Source organism: Sorex araneus, chromosome 9 (assembly GCF_027595985.1).
Source record: "Sorex araneus isolate mSorAra2 chromosome 9, mSorAra2.pri, whole genome shotgun sequence".
NCBI lineage: Eukaryota > Metazoa > Chordata > Mammalia > Eulipotyphla > Soricidae > Sorex > Sorex araneus.
Window position 1 is genome coordinate 20,699,555 of NC_073310.1, and position 24,351 is coordinate 20,723,905.

The 24,351-nt window shown below is 40.5% G+C and overlaps 1 gene segment (V, D, J or C); it reads left to right on the forward strand.

The window, feature by feature from the left end:
* Window positions 1-1,843: 1,843 nt before the first annotated feature.
* Window positions 1,844-11,944, forward strand: LOC129407128 (Ig lambda-2 chain V region-like; the record flags this gene model as incomplete). The annotated part of the segment is given in 3 exon segments: window positions 1,844-1,889; window positions 1,996-2,304; window positions 11,676-11,944. Coding segments are annotated over 3 exon segments (624 nt in total), but the record flags the coding sequence as incomplete, so codon positions are not given.
* Between the last annotated feature and the right edge of the window lie 12,407 nt (window positions 11,945-24,351).

The following is a 24,351-nucleotide window of genomic DNA, read 5'->3' on the forward strand; positions in this document are numbered from 1 at the left end:
GGATTTCAAGTTCCCTTTTATCTACAACAGAGTTTGTTTTGTTTTCATTTAAGAACTGAGAACTTGGTCCCCGGCACCATCTTGCCGCATTCAGCATTGAAGAAACCCAGTGGGCACCACAACACTGGAGATTTCTCCATGCCCCATACCAAGCCAATATCTCTGGGATGCCCCAGATGGAGCAGGTGCAGTCTCCCTGCCTTCTCCAGATGGAATCCCAGTGACCATGAGCTTCTATAAGCATGTCTCCAGTATGTGGCTATCAGAACTATTCCTCTGACCTTTCCTGATATGCAATGTGAGCAATGAAAAATAAATTATCTAGCATCTGCCCCTGGCCAAAACTAGAGAGAGAGCAGTGACATGTGGGGCCTCACAGCATGGGGGATGGAACCAGCACCTCTCCCCACCCTGGCGAGGCCCTGAACAGCAATGATCCCAGAGGCACACAGGCCAATCTTGAACCCAGTGGCTTTTGGCAGAAATGCATCTGGACTGAGCATTGAACTACTGCTCAGTATTCAACATGGTGCCACCCTGGGGGCAGGAAAGTGTTTTTCCCTCCCATCTTTTCTCCCTGGCAGTGTGGTGGCCACCAGCTTTCCAGAGCCTATTGGAGAGCCAGGTATGAGACTGAAGTGACGTTTCACATGAAGCCTCTCCGGATGGGAGGTGGAATAGGCCCCTCTTCCTGCCCTGATGAGGCCCCGAGTTGCTGCCCACAAAAGGTTCCTGGCTCCTAATCAGCCATGATCCCAGAGGCACACAAACCAATCTTGGAACCCAGAGGCTTTTGGCAGAAATCCCTCAGACTTATTACTAAAATATCAGAAATTCAAAATCATGCAGCTGCAAAGAGGCGGTGTGACATGATATGCTTTTGATAATTAGCAATAGAAAACAAATTATCTAATGATGCCTATTTTGTAAGGTCTGATTGTTGAGGAAAAATCCAAATAATAATGGTGGGTCTTTTGTCAAAATGTTGAATGTGATTAAAGTGGAGAGAGAGTAAAATCATCTGCCACATAAACAGGGGGAGGGGTGGGACAAGGGATATATCGGGGTTCTTGGTGATAGAAAATGTGCACTGGTGAAGGAATGGGTCTTGGACCATTGTATGACTAAGACTTAAACTGAAAATCTTTGTAACTACTCTCACAATAATTCAATAAAAAACAAAACAAAACAAAAAAACCCTGAGAATTGAATAGCACTCAGCTTTAAAAGGCACTGGTAGAGGTGAAGTATTACATGTGACATCATCAATTACCCATATGGCAAAGTATCCACATTAGTCCATGAGTTTCTCAGGAACTTGCAGCAATTAACAGAGAAGAATCCTAGACCTCAGAGCCTCTGCTCAACAGAGTTGTCTAAGGAAAGTGGAGGAGGATAAAGAAGAAGAATAGTGCTGATGCTTGCAGATTCCCCTTTCACAAAACTCATTCATCAAGTTTCTGCCTGGGGAATCACAGAGACTGAATTTAGATTGTTGGAGACTTAAAACCTTCAGATCTGAGCAAAGAAATTGGAAACTAGAAAAAAAAAAAAAGACAAGCAATAATGAATCTTCTCATCAGTGGACACTAGGGGGGGCAGTGTGCCATATTCTGAGAGCAAGTTCTCCAATGAAATGCAGCTGCAGACCCTAGGGCCCTCTAGTACATGTCACTAACATGGAGCAACTCAGAAACTGCCATGGTCACACTGCTGAGTGACCCTCAGGAACTCATTTGCATGACAGCCCCACCTCCACAGGGGGAAGCAGGTATAAGGAGAGCTTGGAGGCTGGTCCTGAGCTGAGGGGTCTGACAAGTCACAGCCTTGGGTTGTCTCCACCATGGCCTGGGCTCCTCTCCTGCTCACATTTCTGGCTCACTGCACAGGTCAGGGGCACTCTCTGGGTTGGTGGGAGAAAATGGCAAAGGATACTCTGCTGCACTTTTACATCATTGTCTCATCTTAAGCCCTTGGTCTTATATCTGTTTTCAGGGGTCACTTCTCAGAATGTGGTGATTCAAGAATCCTCACTAGCCACAACTCCTGGAGGCACAGTTACACTCACCTGTGGCTCCAGTACTGGGGCTGTCACCACCAGTAATTATGCTAATTGGATTCAACAGAAGCCGTACCAGAAACCCTGGAGTCTAATAGGTGGAACCAGTAATAGGCATCCAGATGTACCTGCCAGATTCTCTGGCTCCCTGCTTGGAAACAAGGCAGTCCTCACCATCACTGGAGCCAAGGAAGAGGATGAGGCTGAGTATTTCTGTGCTCTGTGGTTCAGCAACCATTTCCACAGTGACAGATGGAAGTGGGGAAGTGAGACATAAACCTGGGGCTAAGCTTTATCTTTTGCTGCTGAGTACAGCAGATCCTGTAATGAAGTAATCTATTTCAAGGTTTTCTCTGTATTTTTGATGAAAAATAACAACTATTCCTGCAAACTTTCAAATAAACAAATTTATTCCACGTTATGATCAATTTCTTCACTTAAACACTGGTTTCCTAGTTCCTGAATTCTCATTAAGTTAGGATTTACTCTATTTCTTTTTTTTTTTTTTTGGTATACAAGCTGATCACAGGGTCTAGGAATTTTCCAGGTATGCACAGGTAATATTATTGGGGTAAAGTCAATTATATTTTCTCCATATGCAGCATCACTAACAATGTTCATTCACATTAAGAGTAAGGAATAAAACAATATTTTATGAATTTATAACATCACTGAAAAGCTTTTTATACAGTGTACGTGTTGCTCTAAACTAGTATACTTAAATATAACATAACCAGATGGAATATTTAAAAATTAATTCCAATTATATTCTGTTATCATTAAAGTCCAGAAAATCATTGATAAATACTTATGAAATAAATGATCATTTGCTCTGAAAAATTACAAACAACATTGTGAATTGAGGAAGTTACCATGGGACAATGATACTTTAGACTTCAGAGTTTTGGGTTTTTTTGTTTTATTTTGTCTTGGCGGCCACACACAGCAATGCTTAGGGGTTGCTGCGAGCTGTGCACTCAGGAATTCCTCCTTATGTTCTGAAAGATGACAGTTGATGTTTCTTTGGATGAAGCCAGAGTGGGATATATACACTTTATCAATATAATAACCTACAACCGGGATTTTTGAAATTTAATTTAGAACATTTGTTTTAACATTTAAAATTATAGGTTAGTCAGAGAGATAGTTCGGTAGGTTATGTGCATTCTTTTCATGCCAGAAACATTGGTAAATTCTCCAGGATAGCATGTTCTTTGAGCCTTCCGGGGTGACTTCCAAGCACAAAGCTGTTGTTGCCCACAAATCCAACAGAAATATAGTTAGATGTATATAAATTCAATTCTTTTGAAAATTATTTATTTGAGTATTTAATATTTTATTATTTATTTTCAAAAATATGATATTTATTTTTCTAAAATATTATGAAAAAATATTTTTATTTGTTTTTGAGCCACACTCACTAGTTGTCAGAGTTCTGCACAGAGGGATCACTCCTGGTGTCCTCAGAGCCCATATGAAATGCCAGAGATTAGAGCCTGGGTTGACCACCTTCAAGAAAATGGTAGGAGACTACAGAATTGTCTAGAGGAAACCTGAAAGCCTGTGTAACATCTCCTGAGCAAGCACACTGACTCAGACAAGGACCAGGGCTTGTCTGTACCACCATTCTAGCCCCTTATGAAAATCACTGAAATGAAATTTGACCATGTAATCTTGAGACTTCTCTAAGTACCCTCATGATATCTTCTATATTTTATGCAAATCTATAAACTTGCTCTATATGGCTTTTCATATCTTTTACTGTTGCTTATTTTTATCTAATATACAATTCTGTATCTTACTTGAAATATTATTTGTAATCTAGTCTATGAGCTCTTTTTAGATTTTATTTTCATTTCAGTTTCTTCAAATACAATTAGCAGGGTCACTGTGGAACTACCTGTGCTTCTTTATCTGTTCAGTGAGATCAGTAAACTTGGTGTCTGGGCTGGTGGCTGTTCCCTGTGCCCTCACTGACGAGACTCTGCAGCTGCTCCTTCTCTGGCCCATCAGAGTCGCTGAGCATGGACTTAGTCTCCGTAGGTGCTTCCTGCTGGGCTCGCCCATGGGGGAAAGCAAATCTCCTTCCTGCTGACTCTGGGCTGAGATTTGGGTTCTAGACGCAGGACTCCGGAGGGTGTAGGTAATTCACTGTATCATTGTCATCTAGTTGTTCATTGATTTACTCGAGCGGGTGCCAATAATGTCTCCATTCGTTCCAGCCCTGAGATTTTAGCAGCCTCTCCTAACTCATTTTTCCCAATGATTGGAGGGTCAGAAGAATGAGACCTGTTATTGTTACTGTATTTGGCATATCGAATACGCCATGCGGAGCTTTCCAGGCTCTTTTGTGGTCCAAAAGATGAGAGAGAGAGAGAGAGAGAGAGAGAGAGAGAGAGAGAGAGAGAGAGAGAGAGAGAGAGAGAGAGAAACAGAAAATGAAACTGTCTGAAAAAGAGCAGAGGCCTCCTGTCCCCACTGTCCGCAGCCCCCAAAAGCCGTAGGTAATTAATGGATGGAAAATTGTTTGCATAGATAGTCCTTACATTGACATAGAGTGAAGAAGAAAAGGAGACCTGGGTAGAAATTCTCAAAGGTGGGGTCAGGGATCTTTATGTACCAGGGCCCGGGCTCCTCTCCTACTCGTGTGCCTCTCTCATTGCACAGGTAGGTCAGACCTGAAGAGCCAGCCCCAACATACCCCACAACCTAAATATTATTTCTCCTATCCCAATTTTGAAGAAAAGCTTCCATAATGGCCAACTGAAGGAACAAGATTGTCATGGAAGATAAGACATACAGGATAATTCAGGAATACATTTGCAGATCAACTCAGAAAAAAGTTAGTCATATCCAATGTGGGGCTGGAGTGATAGCACAGCGGTGGGTGTTCACCTTTCCTGCGGCCGACCTGTGTTCATTTCCTCCACTACTCTCAGAGAGCTGGGCAAGCTACCGAGAGTATCTCCGGCATGGCAGAGCATGGCAACTAAACGTGGCTTATTGGATACACCAAGAACACATACATGAAAGCTTGTAACTATCTCAAGGTGATTCAATAATATTTAAAATTTTTTTTAAAAAAAGAACAGTAACAATAAGTCTCACAATTAGAGACATTACTGGTGCCCACTCTAACAAATAGATGAGCAACAGGATAACAGTCACAGTGACATCCAATGTGATAATTTAATTGACTAAAAAGCCTGAATGTACTTGCTGGAAAATGAAATTGTTTATTTGTTCATTTTCACTTCTTCTGAATAATCACATATGTTAAAACTAACCAAAACATAAATGAACCAAACAAAGAATATCCCTTAGATTCTTTAGCAAATTTCTCGAGAGTTGACCAATTATAAATAAACACAAAATACAAATCTATTTAAAAATCAGTAGAAATAATAAGGCAAGAAAATAGGAATGAACTTTAAAAATAGAGTTAACAGATTGCTAGATATTCACAATATAAGGAAGAAACACAAGAACTTATGACCTACATAATTAGGGAATTATAAAGTAAAAAATAAATTAGATATCACCATACAAAAATAGAAATAGAATAGAAACAGTTTCAGTGTGCTGACAACTATTTGAAAATGGAAAGATGGAAAAATTGTAACAGTAACTAAAGTATATACCCAATAACCAAATGATCAAGATTAATATAATACCTAATTATAGGTAAAAGGCAAAACATATATAAGAAATATTTCTATATTTTTTGCTTTTCTCCGTAAATATAAAATTCTCACAGAAAAAATATCCCCATCATGAACATAGAGAAAAGGAAAAAAAGGTATTCTTTTTTTTAAAAAAAGTATTCTTTTTCCTCTGCTGTTTTAAATATTTGCCAGACCTAATTTTTATACTGCATGTAATCTGCATGTAATCTCATACTAGCCTATAAAACCTTTTTTGCAAGGTGGTACATAAGGCTTACTCCTGGCTGTGTGGTCAGGGATCACTCCTAGCAAGCTTGGAGGATAGTATTGGGGATTGAACACTTATCAGCGCCATCTGAGGGAGGTACTCTCCCCACTGAACCACAATTAAACCAAGACAAAGATTTTTAACCATAAACATAATGTCACCTTGATAAACACCCAAAACCAATAAAAATATTTATGAAATAAAATCAGTTATGAATACAAAGAAAGAGGAAATTACATAAGTGGTAATTGCTAAATGGGTGCAAGGATAGGTAGACACTTAGGCAGAATTGAAACTTTGAGAAGGATATTGAACAGAAGTAAAGAAGTTTCAACAAGGATTAGTAAAGATTGAATCAGAGTGATGGTACTAAGGAGAATTCAAAGGGTACTTAGTTGAATCCTAGCAACATTTTGAATGACTTCCATTTTTAAACAGAAGCAAAAGCAAAAATAAGAATTTGGTTTTACATGGCAAAAAAAATGTTTAATGCCATCAGTAATAAAGCAACTCAAAAGATAACCAGAGTAGTTTTCAATGTACTTTCACTTGTTTGAATCATATCAACTGTCAGGATCCCAAAATATCAATAAATTGGTAGTCTCTTCCAGATTTCTCCCATAATAAATATCAATTATCACCTTTGTTTCAGCAAGACTGTATTAATACTAAAAGTCCTGGTCTAGGTGAAGACTGGCTATACAAAGAAGACATGTGGCACATAAGAAAGCATGTTCTGTCCACTGTGTCTGTGCACACAACTTAGTGCCTCCCCACCCCTAGATGCTTAAATATCACTTCCTTCTCACGTGCAAAAGATTTTCCCAGTCTTCCTCAGAAGAACAACTAAAATCACAGTGTCCTGGTTAGTTAGTATAACTAAAAACAAAATATTTTCAGTTCATATATGCTTGAAAAATATTTTTAATGTTGAAGATACACTCTTTCATCTCTGACAAACGATAAATAACAAGGGGAATTTGGTGTCCTGCACAGGAGGACCTATGAACAACTTTCTTATCTAACAGCATGTTGTATGAAAAAGCAGGGGCTCAGTTATGACCACTTGTTTATAAATAAACCAAGAAACCTAAAGAGTCCAAGTGGAGCATCATGGTTTGCCTGAGGTCCTGAGGAAGCCACAAAAAGGGTGATGTGTCATGCTTCTAAGGAGAAACGTTGTGAACTAGATAGTGGGAAGCAGGACGTACCATACTATCACAAAGTCCTGTACTAGTGTCCCTGAGCCTTTCTATATATTAGGGGTACATTCCACACCCAAAGTGACTAGGGATGAGCATAGTCGGGAGCAGCCACTTGAAACTGCCTGATGGTCTCTACTGAGGGCTGAAAATCTACAATATTCAGGTGCATGGATACTAACACAGGCAACTTGAAGAGATACTCTATGAGGTTCACCATGCAAAGCAACCCTAAGCGGTAGAGAGTTTCTGTTTTTTCTTCAAATAGAAGTAATTTGGGGTTTGCAGCAGCCCATTCTCAAGCACTTAAAGTGGGGTTCGAATGCTCAAACAGGAAGTATAGGATGCAATGGATATGAGTACACTCTATCATAGGAGATTTTGTTAGTGTTTAGTTTGCTTTGCTTTAAGAACTGCAAACTAGACAATATTCAGGTACAAGTTCTAACCGAATTGGAGTGGTGAAGCATACAAACATGACATAAGAAATTATCCATCTGGCAAAGTATCTATATTATTCCAGATTTTGATCAATTCCTTCACTTAAATCCTGGTTTTCTAGGACCTGGCTTCTCATTAAGTTAGGCTTTACTTTATTTTGGTTATTTTTGTACACAAGCTAAACACAGGAAATTTTCTAGGCACGAACAAGTTATGTTATCACGGTAAAGTCAATTACATTTTCTCAGAAGCATCATAATATACATTCTCACTAGGGGTAAGGAGGGAAAAAATAGTTTATGTATTTATGGCATCTATTTTCATTTTATACAATATAAATATATGTATTGCTATAAATTCATATGCATAAAGATATCACATAAATCATATATGCAATATTTGAAAATTAATTCAAATTATATACTATAGTCATTAATTTCCAGAAAAGTATTGAGAAATTCTTATGAAATGAAGGAAATTCTCTTCTGAAAATTTTTCAAACTTTTTAATATGAGGAAGTTACCAGAGGACATCGATGCTTTTGATTTTTTGATCTTGGGGCATGGGTCATGTTGTATTATGCAGGTTATGTGTGGCCACACCTTACATGACCATGCTCAGGTAATATTCCTGTTTCTGTACTCAGGAATTAATACTGACAGGTAGAGGAGACCATATGGGTTGCCAGGGATAGAACCTGGGTCAGGTGCGTTCAGTTAGGGCAAGGTCCTTACCCACTGTACTTTCTCTCCAGCCCCATGACACTTTTAAAGTGTACAAGGCCTGCAGCAAATCCAGACTGTATGAGCCCCAGATAATCTAATCTCTTTGGTCTGATCTATAAGTGCCAACAGGTGCTTCCTCCTAAGGGACTAACATAGCTCCCAACCATCCCAGGCTTCCCCCTCCCAGCAAAGCTAGTCCTTAATTGAAGAGACAATTGGGGAGGGCGTGTATGCTAAAGGACTCAGGTTTTCAGCAAGCACACCCAACAATAACACTTCCCTCAGGGCCAGAGGAACAAGAAAGAGGCCCCACAGGTCAAGAGTCAACTATGGGTTCAGTGTGTCCTTGAAAGTCATACTATGAGTAAACTCCTCTCTTCTTTCTTCTTGTCCTCCTCTTCCTTACTCACTTGCCCAGATTGTGGAGATTTCAGTGACGAGAACTTGGAGGATTTCTCTTGACTTCCATCTTCATTCCTGACATGCTTCTGTTTCCATTTCAGGATCCAATTCTCAGGCTGTGGTGAATCAGCCTTTACTGACCATGAACCCAGAAGGGACAGTTATTCTCACATGTGGTCTCAGCATTGAAGCAGTCACTGATGGTCAGTATTCCTACTGGTTTCAACAGAAGACTGGTCAAGCTCCCAAGACACTAATTTATGACCTATACAAAACACCGCTGGGTTCTGGTCTGATTCTCTGTCTCTCTCCTTGAGAACTAAGCTATTCTCACACTTTCCTGGTCCCAGACAAAGAAGTGATGCACAGCAGGGAAAACTTGTCTCTGTGTTCCCTACATGATTCTAGATTGTTCAATATTTGTAGAAATGAAAACATTGTTTAAAAAATGGATGCTCAGGGCTGGAGCGATAGCACAGCGGGTAGGGCATTTGCCTTGCACGTGGCCATCCCGGGTTTGATCCCCGGCATCCCATATGGACCCCCAAGCACCTCCAGGAGTAATTCCTGAGTGCAGAGCCAGGAGTAACCCCTGAGCATCGCTGGGTGTGACCCAAAAAGCAAAAAAAAAAAAAAAATGGATTCTCTAAGTTAGAAAATAGAAATAGGCAGAGGAAATTAACTAGGAGAGAAAGAAATTTTCCAACAGTGGAGAAACTTAGCATAGAACTAAGTTAGATATAGCTCGAGTTTGTGTGTGTGTGTGTGTGTGTGTGTCTGTGTGTGTGTGTGTGAGTGTGCATGGTGGGCAGGAGGGGGTTATAGAAAAACTGGGTTGATCTTTGTGCTACCTGCCAAGAGACAGGCTTTTCATGAGTATTTAGGGATATTACAGTGTGGGCTGGCTGACTTAGTTCTTTTGGGATATTTATTTGACCATTTAAGATAGGTATTGACCATTCTCTCTTAGTGTCAAAACACTCTAGCTCTGCAGTGGAACTTTTGTCTTGGGATATTTCAAACTTCCCTTCCTCAAAAAGGTGAACTCAAGACGTGAGAGGATGCTTAAAGTGTGGAATGGAGACAGCTAAAAACGGACTGGTAACATCAGTCGCTAATGAGAAACTGAGGCTCCCTATTTCATTTTCCCCTCTCAAAGAAAGAAATTCTGACTGCAGTCAGGAAATGGATCATCAAATTGCTCAAGGTACTTCCTGCTTATGGGCATCAATAGTGCAGTGAAGGTGTCTTCGGCAGAAGGATGTGGGGAGGTCGTCAGTAACATGCCTCAGTTCCTTGCGTCTGGTTGCACATTAGTCACCTTCTGTAATTTAATGGCCTCAAACATACAGGAAACAAATTCGACAAGAAGGTTATAAGGCCAGATCCTGCTGTAGTCAGAAGCCCACCATGGATTCAAGAAAGCAGGACCTAAGAGAGCCAAGACTAAGCATTTTCTATGGAAATCATGCCTGAGAAGCCTGTTCCCAACTAGGGGGTCTTTCAGTGAGTTGAAGATTGGTCTGGATTTGTCTAGATTTGTTCACAAAGGAGCAAAAAACCTTTCGAAGCATAGCACACCAATGATGGGCTGAGGTGACCTCACCTTTAGGCAATGGGTAAAATATTTTGAGGTCAAAGGCCAATTATTCCCAAGGCAATGGAGGGCTTTAGAAATTTTTTTAAAAAATTCATGATATTGGAATGTAGCCATACAAACAGGGAGAGGAAGCTGAGATGATAATCTTCAAATCATGTCTATTCTGGGTAGCGTCAGGATATATAACTTAAAATATTGTGAATGAGAGTCAAGTTTTGTGAGCTGTACAATAGGTATGTGCCAATAGTTTTAATGTGGGAAAATAATGAAAAACTTTAAGAAAAGCTTGCTTAATGCTAGTCTCCCCTTGAATGCCTCAGACCCAATAGATGAGATTATTTGACTCCTCTAACTCCAGGGGTTCAGTAGCAGCACCCTCAAGCACTTTAGGTTGAGTTGGGATGCTCATCCCGAGAACATACAGGACTCAAAGGACTTCAAATTCCCTTTAATCTACAATAGATTTTGTTTAGTTTTCATTTAAGAACTGAGAACTAAATAGTACTCAGCAGTAAAAGGCACAGGTGGCAGTGAAGCATTACACGTGACATCATCAATTACCCATATGGCAAAGTATCCACATTAGTCCATGAGTTTTTCAGGAACTTGCAGCAATTAACAGGAAAGAATCCTGTAGCTCAGAGCTTCAGCTCAACAGAGTTGTCTAAGGAAAGTGGAGGAGGATAAAGAAGAAGAAGAAGAATGCTGATGTGTGCAGATTCCCCTTTCATATAACTCATTCATCCGGTTCCTGCCTGGGGAATCACAGAGACTGAATTTATATTGTTAGAGACCTAAAATCTCCAGATCTGAGAAAAGAAATTGGAAACAAGGAAAAAAAGACAAGCAATGGTTAATCTTCTCATCAGTGGACACTAGGGGGGGCAGTGTGCCATATTCTGAGAGCAAGTCCTGCAATGAGCTGCAGCTCCAGACCCTAGGGCCCTCTAGTACATGTCACTGACATGATACAACTCAGAAACTCTGCCATGGTCACACTGCTGAGTGACCCTCAGGAACTCATTTGCATGACAGCCCCACCTCCACAGGAAGAAGCAGGTATAATGAGAGCTTGGAGGCTGGTCCTGAGCTGAGGAGTCTGACAAATCACAGCCTTGGGTTGTCTCCACCATGGCCTGGGCTCCTCTCCTGCTCACATTTCTGGCTCACTGCACAGGTCAGGGGGACTCTCTGGGTTGGTGGGAGAAAATGGCAAAGGATACTCTGCTGCACCTTTGTATTATTGTTTTATCCTAAGCCCTTGATCTCACATCTGTTTTCAGGGGTCACTTCTCAGAATGTGGTGATTCAAGAATCCTCACTAGCCACAACTCCTGGAGGCACAGTTACACTCACCTGTGGCTCCAGTACTGGGGCTGTCACCACCAATCACGTTGCCAGCTGGGTTCAACAGAAGCCCTACCAGAAACCCTGGGGTCTAATGGGTGCAACCAGTAATAGATATCCTGATGTTCCTGCCCGATTCTCTGGCTCCCTGCTTGGAAACAAGGCAGTCCTCACCATCACTGGAGCCAAGGAAGAGGACGAGGCTGAGTATTTCTGTGCTCTGTGGTTCAGCAACCATTTCCACAGTGACAGATGCAAGTGGGGAAGTGAGACATAAACCCATAGCTAAGCTTCATCTTTTGTTGCTGATTACAGCAGCAAAAGATAGATGACTTCTAGTAAAGTCATCTATTGCTATGTCTTCTCTATATTGTTGATGAAAAATAACAAATATTCCTGCAAACTTTCAAGTAAACAAAGTTATTCCAGGTCATGACCAATTCCTTCACTTAAATACTGGTGTCCTAGTTCCTGGCTTCTTATTAAGTTAGGATTTACTCTATTTCTTTTTTTTTAGCATACAAGCTGATCACAGGAATTACCAGCCATGCACAAGTAATGTTATTGGTGTAAAATCAATTATATTTCCTCCATATGCAGCATCACTATCAATGTTGACTCTCATTATGAGTACAGAATAAAACAATATTTTATGTAATTATAACATCACTGAAAACTTTTTATATAGTATACATGTTGCTCTAAATTAATACACATTTAATATAACATAATCATATGGAATGTTTAGAAATTAATTCCAATTACATTCTGTCATCAGTAATGTCCAGAAAATCATTGAAAATTACTTATGAAATGAATGATCATTTGCTCTGAAAAATTACAAACAACATTGTGAATTGAGGAAGTTACCATAGGACACTGATACTTTAGATTTTGGGGATTTGGGTTTTGTTTTGTTTTGTTTTGTTTTGGCGGCCACACCCAGCAATGCTTAGGGGTTACTGCTAGCTGTGCACTCAGGAATTCCTCCTTATGTTCTGAAAGATGACAGTTGATGTTTCTTTGGATGAAGTCAGAGTGGATGTATATACTTTATCAGTATAATAACCCACCTTTGGAATTTTCAAAATTTAATTTAGAACATTTGTTTTAACATTTAAAGTTATAGGTTAGTCAGAGAGATAGTTCGGTAGGTTATGTGCATTCTTATCATGCCAGAAGCATTGCTTAATTCTCCAGGATTGCAGTTCTTTGAGCCTCCCAGATGGGACTTTCAAGCACAAAGCGGGGGTTGCCCCAAAATCCAAACAAAAATAAAGTTAGAGGTATAAAAATTTAATTATTTTAAAAATTATTTATTTGAGTATCGAGTATAGTATTATTATGTTTTCAAAAATATGATATTTATTTTTTAAACAGCTTATGAAAAGGGCTGGAGCGATAACATAGCGGGTAGGGCATTTGCTTTCCATGCAGCCAGGGGTCAATTCCTCCATTCCTCTTGGGGAGCCCAGCAAGCTACTGAGAGTATCCCTCCCGCACTGCAGAGCATGGCAAGCTACCCATGGCATATTCAATATGCCAAAAACAGTACAACAAGTCTCAAAATGGAGACATTACTGGTGCCTGCTGAAGCAAATTGATGAACAATGGGACAACAGTGCGACGACAGTGCTATAGTTACAAAAAATATGTTTGTTTGTTTTTGAGCCACACCCACTAGTGGTCAGAGTTCTGCACAGAGAGATCGCTCCTGGTGTCCTCAGAGACCATATGAAATGCCAGAGATTAGAGCCCGGGTTGGCCACATTCAAGGCAATGGTGGGAAACTACAGTATTGTCTAGAGGAAACCTGAAAGCCTGTGTAACATCTCCTGAGCAAGCACACTGACTCAGACAAGGACCAGGGCTTGTCTGTACCACCATTCTAGCCCCTTATGAAAATCATTGAAATGAAATTTGACCATGTAATCTTGAGACTTCTCTAACTACCCTCATGATATCTTCTATATTTTATGCAAATCTATAAAATTGCTCTACATGGCTTTTCATATCTTTTACTACTGTTTATTTTTATCTAATATACAATTCTGTATCGTACTTGAAAATTGTTTTTAATCTAGTCTATGGGCTCTTTTTAGATTTTATTTTCATTTCAGTTTCTTCAAATACAATTAGCAGGGTCACTGTGGAACTACCACCTGTGCTTCTTTATCTGTTCAGTGAGATCAGTAAACTTGGTGTCTGGGCCCGGTGGCTGTTCCCTGTGCATTCAGAGGAGACTCTGCAGCTGCACCTTCTCTGGCCTATCAAAGTCACCTGAGCCTGGACTTAGCCTTCATAGGTGCTTCCTGCTGGGCTCTCCCATGGGGGAAAGCAAATCTTTTTCCTGCTGACTCTGCACTGAGATTTAGACTCATTTAATTAATGGATGGAAACTTGTTTTGCATATATAGTCCTTACTTTTACATAGGGTGAAGAAGAAAAAGGGACTTGGGTAGAAATTCTCAAAGGTGGGGTCAGGGATCTTTAGCTACCAGGGACCGGGCTCCTCTCCTACTCATGTGCCTCTCATTGCACAGGTAGGGTCAGACCTTAAGAGCTAGCACCAAAACCCCACAACCTACATAATTTTTCCACCCCAATTTTTAAGAAAAGTTTTCATAATGGCCAACTCAAGGAGCAAAATTGTGATGGAAGGTAGCACATCCAGGGTAATTCAGGAACACATTTGCAGATCAACTCTGAAAGAATCACTCATACCCAATGTGATGGTTTAATTGGCTGAAAAGCCTGAATCTATTTGCTGGCAAATGAAATTGTTCATTTGTTCATTTTCATTTCTTCTGAATAATCACATATATTATTCACATATGTTACTCTCTGCAGGCAGAAAGGCTCTTGCCCGCCCGCCTGGCTGTCTTCCCCAGGGCCCCTCGGAGGGGATGGGCTCCAGCTTCCCTCCACACCCTGAGCAGAGCTCCCAGCGGCCGAAAACCACCAAACCTAGCTATAGCCATGCTTGAGGCCCCTCTCCACATCTTCGGAGAGGCCTCACGCATGAAGGTACTGGCAGAGGAACCCAGGTGTGTGTAATCCCATCAATGGCCAACATCCAGAGAGAGACTTAAAAGCAAGCTCCCAGAAGAGATATCCTGTAGCCTACTTCTCCCTCTGGGAGAAACTGGCAATCTTCTGACAGTTTCCTGCCCACATGGGACAGCCTTGCAAGCTTCCCATGGTGTATTCATGTGCTAAATCCAGTAACAAGCTGGATCTCATTCCCCTGACTCTGAAAGAGCCCCCAGTGAGACATCCTTGGGAGGGCCTAGTAGAGATAGACTTATAAGATCTCAGGGAGGGAAAGAAATGAGAGGTTACTGAGCCCATTCAAGAAATTAAAAATTAGCGGGATTTCATGATTGTGATCATGAATCACATATATTAAAACTAACCAAAACATAAAGAACCAAATGCAGAATATCCCTCAGATTGTTTAGCAAATTACTCGAGAGTTGAACCTATAATAAAAAATAAGGCAAGAATACACAAATGACCTTTAAAAATAAGTCTAACACATTGTTAGATATTCACAATATAATATAAGAAATAAACGCAGAAACTTATGAACTATATAATTAGGGAAATATAAAGTAAAAAATAAATTAGATATCACCACACAATAGAATAGAAAAAGTTCAGTGCATTGACAACTATTTGAAAATGAAAAGATGGAGAAATTGTAACAGCAACTAAAGTAACCAAATGATCAAGATTAACATAATACCTAATTATAGGTAAAAATCAAAACATATGTAAGAAATATCTATTTTTTGCATTTTGTCTGTAAATTTAAAATTTTTACAGAAAAAATCCACATCAAGAACATAGAGAAAATAATTAAAATGTATTCTTTTTTCTTCTGCCTGTTTTAAATATTTGCCATATCTAATATTGTACTGCATGCAATCTCATACTAGCCTGTAAACCTTTTTAGCCACATGGTATTCAGGGCTTATTCCTGGCTGTGTGGCCAGGAATCATTCCTAGCAAGCCTTGAAGACAGTATGAGATACTGGGGATTGAACCCTATTCAGCCACATGCAAGGGAGGTACTCTCCCCACTAAACTATAGCTCAAACCAAGACAAAGATTTTTGACAATAAACATGATGTCACCTTGATAAATGCCCAAAACAAATAAAAAATACTTCCAAGTAAAATGAGTTATGAGTACAAAGAAAGAGGAAATTACATAAGTGATCATTGATAAATGGGTGCAAGGTTAGGTAGACACTTAGGCAGAACTGAAAGTTTGAAGAGGATATTGAACAGAACTAAAGAAATATTAATAAGGATTAGTAAAGACTGAGTCAGAGTGATGGTACTAAGGAGTATTCGAAGGAAATAAGTTGAATCCTGGCAATATGTTGAATGATTTCCATTAAAAAACAAAAGCAAAAATAAGAATTTGGTTTTACATGATGAAAAAGGATCTTTTAAAAGACTAAAAAAGACATAAACAAAACCACTTTGCTCTGAATAATTAAAATACACTAAACATTATCTTGAGATATCAACAGGGGGCACTGTTGCTTTTGAAGAAAACAAGGCATGTAGCATGCCCAGACTGAAGAAGTGTCAACAGGTGCTTCCTCCCAAGGGACTAAACCAGCTGAAAACCACCCCAGAGTTAGTGTTGCCTTGAAGACACAGTATTGGGGAGGGGATTTATGCTAAGTGACTCAGATTTGCAGCAAGAGCCCGCAACACAAACCCTTCCCCCTTGGTCAGAGGGACATAAAAGAGGCCCCAGAGTCTTGTGTCAGCTCTGTGGCCAGAATGTCCTGGAAAGTCTGCAGCATGAGCAGGACTCCTCTCCTCCTCGTCGTTCTTCTTGTCCTTACTCACTGCCCAGGTTCATGGAGATTCAAGTGACCAACTTTTGGGGAATTTCTCTAATTTCCATTTTCATTCCTGACATGCTTCTGTTTCCATTTCAGGGTCCAGTTCTCAGGCTGTGGTGACTCAGGAGCCTTCACTGACCGTGAACCCAGGAAGGACAGTCATTCTCACATGTGCTTCCAGCACTGGAGCCGTCACTGATCGTCACTATCCACACTGGTTCCAGCAGAAGTCTGGTCAAGCTCCCAGAACTATGATTTACAACACAAACAAAAAACACTCCTGGACTCCGGCCCGGTTCTCAGGTTCCATCCTTGGGGACAAAGCTGCCCTCACAATCTCGGGGGCCCAATCAGAGGATGAGGCTGAATATTGTTGTTGGCTGTTAGATAGTAATGCTTGACACAGTGACAAATTTAGATGAGGTACCAGTACATAAATTAGCTGCCCTTGTTCCCTTGGGTCTATGAGTAATCGTGCTATACAGTTGCTGCAAATCTCTATGCATTTAAAGCTTTACTCTACTCAATAGTATTTGAAATATTCTTTGAATTTTCACTAATCTTTTAATTTAAAATTTTATTCTTTATCATGAGTCTGATTTGGCAAGTTGTTCATAATACAGTTATTTCCGGCTTCAATGTTCCAATGCCAATCCCACTATCAGTGTGTTTTTCCCTCCACCAATATGTCCAACCCACCACTCGAGCTTGCCCTCTTAGCAGGCACAAACAACTTTGCTTCATATTGCTTATTGTAACAAAAAGATGTGCCCTGGTGACCTAGTACAAGTAGCCAATTCCAATGCTTCCTGTGACTGATGATTACAGACATAAACTACTGACTGATGGTCAGTAGACAAGTTTACTCAGGACAAGCCATGATTATATAAAAATGAAAGAAATGCACTACGTGCAGGACAAGGGCATGTGGTAAGGGGAAGTGAAAGCAAAGATTAATGGGAAGGGAAATTAATCTTTATATGGGCTATGTGTAGTTTCTGAAAAGGAATACGTACCCAGGGTCTCAACGTTTTCTAAACAGGAACAAAGCTTTTACTCCCTTAGAGGATTCATACAACAAATGAAACCCACATCCCCAAGCCCAGCCAATGATAAATTATTCATCTTTAATTAATCTTTAATATTCTCCAGGAAACATTAGGTCCCTGACTTCAGTCTGTTGCCATTGTTTGGACTCAGTATCCAAGCTTTTGCCTCTCGGATTCCCTGGAGCATTCTCACAGGTTACCCAGTCCAGATGTCTCAGGTGCTGAGCCAGCAGGAACTCCAACATAAAGGGAGATGGAATGATCAAAACTTAGATCAATAAAATCAAATTTTCATAATTATTGTCTCACAATTGATTACTAAAGTTATAGTCTGATAATTTACTGGGTTGACTGATGCTAACTGAATCTTCTGTATTATTTGGTTTGCTCATTGGGATTGGTGGACTTCTGTGTGACTTTTCATCAGATTTTCTGTGGTCCTACTGGGCTGACAGTACTACAAAATTTGGAGGTATTTGGAGCTGGAACGATTTGTGTCTGGATAAGTTTCGGTTGTGGGGCTGGGCAAGTTCCATGCCAGAGAGGGTCTCATGTTTCTGGGGGCTCCTGTGCCTTCATGCAGAAAGGAGAATCTGCCAGTCCTCCTTCCAAGAAGGCCCAGATGATTCAGATTCTTTTTTTTCATTCTATTCAAAGTTACTTATGGAGCTGGGTTGTTTCTATGCCAGGGGCTGAGGGTTGTGATGGGGCTGCTGTACCTTTTGGCAGAAAGAGGAATCTGCCACCCTATTACAAGAAGGCCCCTAAGTTTTCAGTCCATAGACCAGTCCCACCTGGGAAGTTTCAGTTGCTTGTCATTCTTTTCCTGAGATTACATTTTTTCCACCATTTGTAGCACATTTCTGTGTTTTCTCATTTTGTTTAAAACTACTGATAAGTTTTTTGTGCAGTGGGGAGGAGAAAGACAGTCACTTTTCCCCTTCTGCCTCTGCCACCCGGGACCCAGGGTTATTGGGTTTCTGTCTGTCCTTGCAGAAAAGCATTTCAGAAGTAGACAAGCAGTGAAGCAAAACAGATTATATTTAAAGGATTTGAAGGGAATAGGGGAGAGAAAGTGGAGAGAGCACCAAGTACTGTGCTCAAGAGAGAAACCAGGCTTCTCCAAGGGCAGAGGGAGCCTCTACACACATCCCGGTATTAGACATGAAAATATGAAAGCACACATCTCAAGAGGGGAGATGCTGGCAACACATGTGCTCGGGCAACACATGTGCTCAGGTAACACATGTGCCTGGCCACGTGGGCACAATCAGCACATGGGTTTGGGCAGCAAATGTGTGCCCCTCCTTTGTTTAAGGTGGCATTTACAGGGTTTCTCCAAGGTGCCCCCCATGTGGGGCTTCACCTAGGTCAAAGTCCATTGTTAAGGAGGTTGTCAAATGGGGTAGAGTTGGGAGTGGTGATGGACTTCTTTGAAATTCCTTTCTGGCCTTTTATTCCTGATGGAGCTTCTGTCAGAGGGGTGCCAGCCTCCTCAGGGTCCATTGCTGGAGCCAGGAGAGGGTCTTATCAGGCCTTAGTTCCTGTTTTCTTCAAGGTTGGTCTTTGCAACTTGAGAACTATTACTTCCCAGGAAACTTACTGCCATCATCTGGGGAGGAGAGCTTCCCTATCTGCCTATATCAGTATTATGTGTCGAGTTGGATTACTGTATTTTCTTGACTTGCTTTTCAGACTTTATGTGGAATTTGTAAACTGAAGGGTTAGACTAAGGATATTTACTCATAATGTTGAGTTTGCCTTATATATGGACACGCCTGAACATGTCTTGATTAGAGGTGTATTGTCAATGCAAGGATGAAATCAAACGAGTAGAGAGGTCTCTGTTGGAGAGTAGCATAAATTCTGAGCTGAGGGATGAGAGTGAGCTCTGCAGCCTCCCTCTCCTTAGGCAGCTCTATGGTCCCTGCTTTCCCAGCACTTCAGGTTATCAGTAATCACTCATCTTTGGTCTGGTCCTGATCTGAAGGTTCTGTTGCCAGGTCTTTTAGAGGGTTTCAACAGGAAGAGATCTAGGAGATACACATGTAAGATTGTCAGCAACGGACTCAAAAGCAATCACAGTGAAGAGATTCTCTGTGAAATCTAAAAAAAATAAAACTGAATATAGTCTATAGATATCGTATTTTTGTGGGTTTTTCAGGGAGGAAAAGGCATCACAGCCAGCTATGCTCAAGGGTTACTCCTGGCTCTTCACTCAGAGTTACTCTTGGCAGTTCTCTGGGGACCAGATGTGATGCTGAAGATGAAATTCAGTTTGGGGACATCTAAGGCATCCCCTCGACCCACTGTACTATTACTCCAGCCCTTATCACTTTTTTTTGTGTTTAGAAGTTGCATTTAATTTAGTATTCTGTATCAGTGTTTGTAACCATTTTATACCCTTGAACTAGCACCTCTGCTGCAAACAGATCTATGACCTATCAGAACTGTCCATTTATTACCAAGGTAGTAAAGGGGTGGATTAAACCTTTCTATACCTGTGGACAGGCTCATTGAATGGTTGTTAAAGAATGCTGTTCTAGACTTTGAAGAACAGGAATCACTGTGGATGAAAATAGTGTCAGTAATGAGTGTGTGCATGGATACAATACGTGATTTGCCTAACAATAGAAATGATGCAAAGATTTGTTTTTCTTTTTTTTTTAATTTATTTATTTCTAATTAGAGAATCACTGTGAGGGTACAGTTACAGATTTATACACTTTTGTGCTTATACTTCCCTCATACAAAGTTCGGGAACCCATACCTCCACCAGTGCCCATTCTCCACCACCCGTAAACCCAGCGTCCCTCCCACCCTCCACAATCCCATCTCCCCCCAACCCCACACTGCCACTGTGGCGGGGCATTCCCTTCTGTTCTCTCTCTCTAATTAGCTGTTGTGGTTTGCAATAAAGGTGTTGAGTGGCCGCTGTGCTCAGTCTCTAGCCCTCATTCAGCCCGCAACTCCCTTCCCCCACATGGCCTTCGACTACAATGTAGTTGGTGATCGCTTCTCTGAGTTGCCCTTTCCCCGGAACGTGAGGCCAGCCTCGAAGCCATGGAGTCAACCTCCTGGTACTTATTTCTACAGTTCTTGGGTGTTAGTCTCCAACTCTGTTATTCTATATACCATAGATGAGTGCAATCTTTCTATGTCTGTCTCTCTCTTTCTGACTCATTTCACTCAGCATGAAACTTTTCATGCCCATCCACTTAACTACAAAATTCTTGACCTCCTTTTTTCTAACCGCTGCATAGTATTCCATTGTATAGATGTACCAAAGTTTCCTCAACTAGTCATCCGTTCTGGGGCATTCGGGTTTTTTCCAGATTCTGGCTATTGTAAACAGTGCTGCGATGAACATACATGTGCAGATGTTGTTTCGATTGTACTTTTTTGCCTCCTGGGATATATTCCCAGCAGTGGTATTGCTGGGTCAAATGGGAATTCAATATCTAATTTTTTGAGAATCGTCCAAATTGATTTACAGAAGGGCTGAACCAGTCGGCATTCCCACCAGCAGTGAAGAAGGGTCCCTTTCTCCCCACATCCTCTCCAACAGCGGTTGCTTTTGTTCTTTTGGATGTGTGCTAGTCTCTGTGGTGTGAGGTGGTATCTCATGGTTGTTTTGATCTGCATCTCTCTGATGATTAGTGATGCAGAGCACTTTTTCATGTGCCCTTAGGCCATTCGTATTTCTTCCTTGGTAAAGTTTCTGTTCATTTCTTCGCCCCATTTTTTGATGGGGTTGGATGTTTTCTTCTTGTAGAGTTCAACCAGTGCTTTATATACCATTGATATCAACCCCTTATCTGATGGGTATTGTGTAAATATCCTTTCCCATGCTGTGGATAGTCTTTGTATTCTGGTCACTGTATCTTTTGCGGTGCAGAAGCTTTTTAGTTTAATGTAGTCCCATTTGTTGATCTCTGTTTTTACTAGATTGCTTAGTTCTGTGTCACCTTTGAAGATACCTTTATCTTCAATATCGTGGAGAGTTTTGCCGACCTTGTCTTCAATGTACCTTATGGTTGTGGTCTAATGTTGAGGTCTTTAATCCATTTTGATCTGACTTTTGTGCATGGTGTCAGGTCAAGGTCTAAACCCATTTTTTTGCATGTGGTTGTCCAGTTGTGCCAGCACCATTTGTTAAAGAGTGTTTCCTTGCTCCACTTCACATCTCTTGCTCCCTTATCAAAGACTAGATGATCATACATTTGGGGTTGTGTGTAGGGATATTCCACCCTGTTCCATTGGTCTACGGCTCTGCCTTTGTTCCAGTACCATGCTGTTTTAATTGTTACTGCTTTGTAGTAAAGTTTGAGGTTGGGGAGGGTGATGCCTCCCATCATCTTTTTCCCAAGAATTGTTTTAGCTATCCTTGGACGTTTGTTATTCCATATGAATTTTAGGATTGCTTGATCCATTTCTTTGAAGAATGTCATGGGTATACTTATAGGGATCGCATTGAATCTGTATAATGCTTTAGGGAGTATTGCCATTTTGACAACATTGATTCTCCCTATCCACGAGCAGGGTATATGTTTCCATTTCCTCATGTCCTATTTGATTTCATGGAGTAGCGTTTTGTAGTTTTCTTTGTAAAGGTCTTTTACTTCCTTGGTTAAGCTGATTCTGAGGTACTTGATTTTCTGGGGCACGATTGTGAATGGGATTGCTTTTTTCATGTCCCTTTCCTCTGCCTCATTGTTTGCATATATGAAGGCCATGGATTTTGGGGTATCGATTTTGTAGCCTGCAACTTTACTGTGTAAGTCTATTGTTTCTAAGAGTTTCTTAGTAGAGGTTTTAGGCTTCTCTCGATATAGTATCATGTCGTCTGCAAATAGTGAGAGTTTGATTTCTTCCTTTCCTATCTGGATGCCTTAATCTCTTTTTCTTGTCTAATAGCTATCGCAAGTACTTCCAGTACTATATTGAAGAGGAGTGGTGAGAGTGCGCATCCTTGTCTTGTGCCTGATCTCAGAGGAAAGGCCCTTAGTTTTTCCCCATTGAGGATAATGCTTGCCGTAGGCTTGTGATAGATGGCTTCGACTATCTTGAGGAAAGTTCCTCCAAACCCCATTTTGGCGAGGGTTTTCATCATGAAAGGATGTTGGATCTTGTCAAATGCTTTCTCTGCATCTATTGATATGATCATATGGTTTTTATCTTTACTTTTGTTGATATGCTGGATTATGTTGATTGATTTCCGAATGTTAAACCATCCTTGCATCCCTGGGATGAATCCCACTTGGTCGTGATGTATGATCTTTTTGATGAGTTGTTGGATCCTATTTGCTAGTATTTTGTTGAGGATCTTCGCATCGGTGTTCATCAGGGAAATTGGTCTGTAATTTTCTTTCTTAGTGGTGTCTTTGTTTGCTTTTGGTATTAGGGAGATATGTGCTTCATAGAAACTGTTTGGGAGAGTTCCTGTTTTTTCAATTTCCTGGAAAAGTTTGAGGAATACAGGCAATAGGTCTTCTTTAAATGTTTGGAAGAATTCGCCAGTGAAACCATCTGGGCCTGGGCTTTTGTTTTTGGGGAGGTTTTTGATTACAGTTTCAATTTCCTTAACATTGATGGGTCTATTTAGGTATTCCAGGTCTTCTTTCTTCAGTGTTGGGAGATTGTAGGAATCAAGGAATCCATCCATTTCTTTTAGGTTCTCCTTTTTTGTGGCGTAAAGACCTTCAAAGTAGTCTCTAATGATCTTTTGAATCTCCCTGGTTTCTGTTATGATGTCTCCCTTTTCATTTCTGATTCGATTTATTAGAGTTTTCTCTCTTTCTTTCTTTGTGAGTCTTGCTAGCGGTTTATCACTCTTATTTATTTTCTCAAAGAACCAACTCTTTGTTTCATTGATCTTTCGGATTGTTTTTTTGGTTTCGATGTCATTAATTTCTGCTCTAATTTTTATTATTTCTTTCCTTAGGTCTGGTTTGGAGTCCTTTTTCTGGTCCTTTTCTAAGGTCTTGAGTCGTGAAGTCAAGCTATGTATGTGGGTCCTTTCTTCCTTCCTGAGGAATGCTTGGAGACCTATAAATTTTCCCCTTAACACGGCTTTAGCTGCGTCCCATAGGTTTTGGTAGCTCGTGTCTTCATTCTCATTTGTTTCTAAGTATCTTTTGATTTTTTCCTTGATTTCCTTCCTGACCCACTCATTGTTCAACATTGAATTGTTTAATTTCCAGGTGTTTGATTTGATTTTCCGTATTTGTGAGTGCTTAGCTTCTATCTTCAGCGCATCGTGGTCTGAAAAGATGGTTGATACAATTTCTATTTTTCCGATTCTATTGAGATATGTTCTGGGGCCCAGTATATGGTCTATTTTAGAAAATGTTCCATGTGCACTGGAAAAGAACGTGTATTCTTTCTTTTTGGGGTGTAAGGCCCTGTATAGGTCTATTAGGCCTCTCTCTTCAATTTCTTCTTTCAGAGTCAGTGTTTCCTTGTTGAGTTTTGTTCTTGTGGATCTATCTAGAGGCGATAAGACCGTATTGAAGTCTCCGACTACAATTGTGCTGTTAGTGATGTCCTCTTTGAAGTCTGTTAGGAGTTGTTTTAAATATTTAGCCGGTCGTTCGTTAGGAGCATATACGTTTAAGAGTGTGATTTCTTCCTGTTGTACATATCCCTTGATAAACAGAAAATGACCTTCGCTGTCCCTTTTGATCTTTTTCATCCTGAAATCTATGTTGTCGGATACCAGGATGG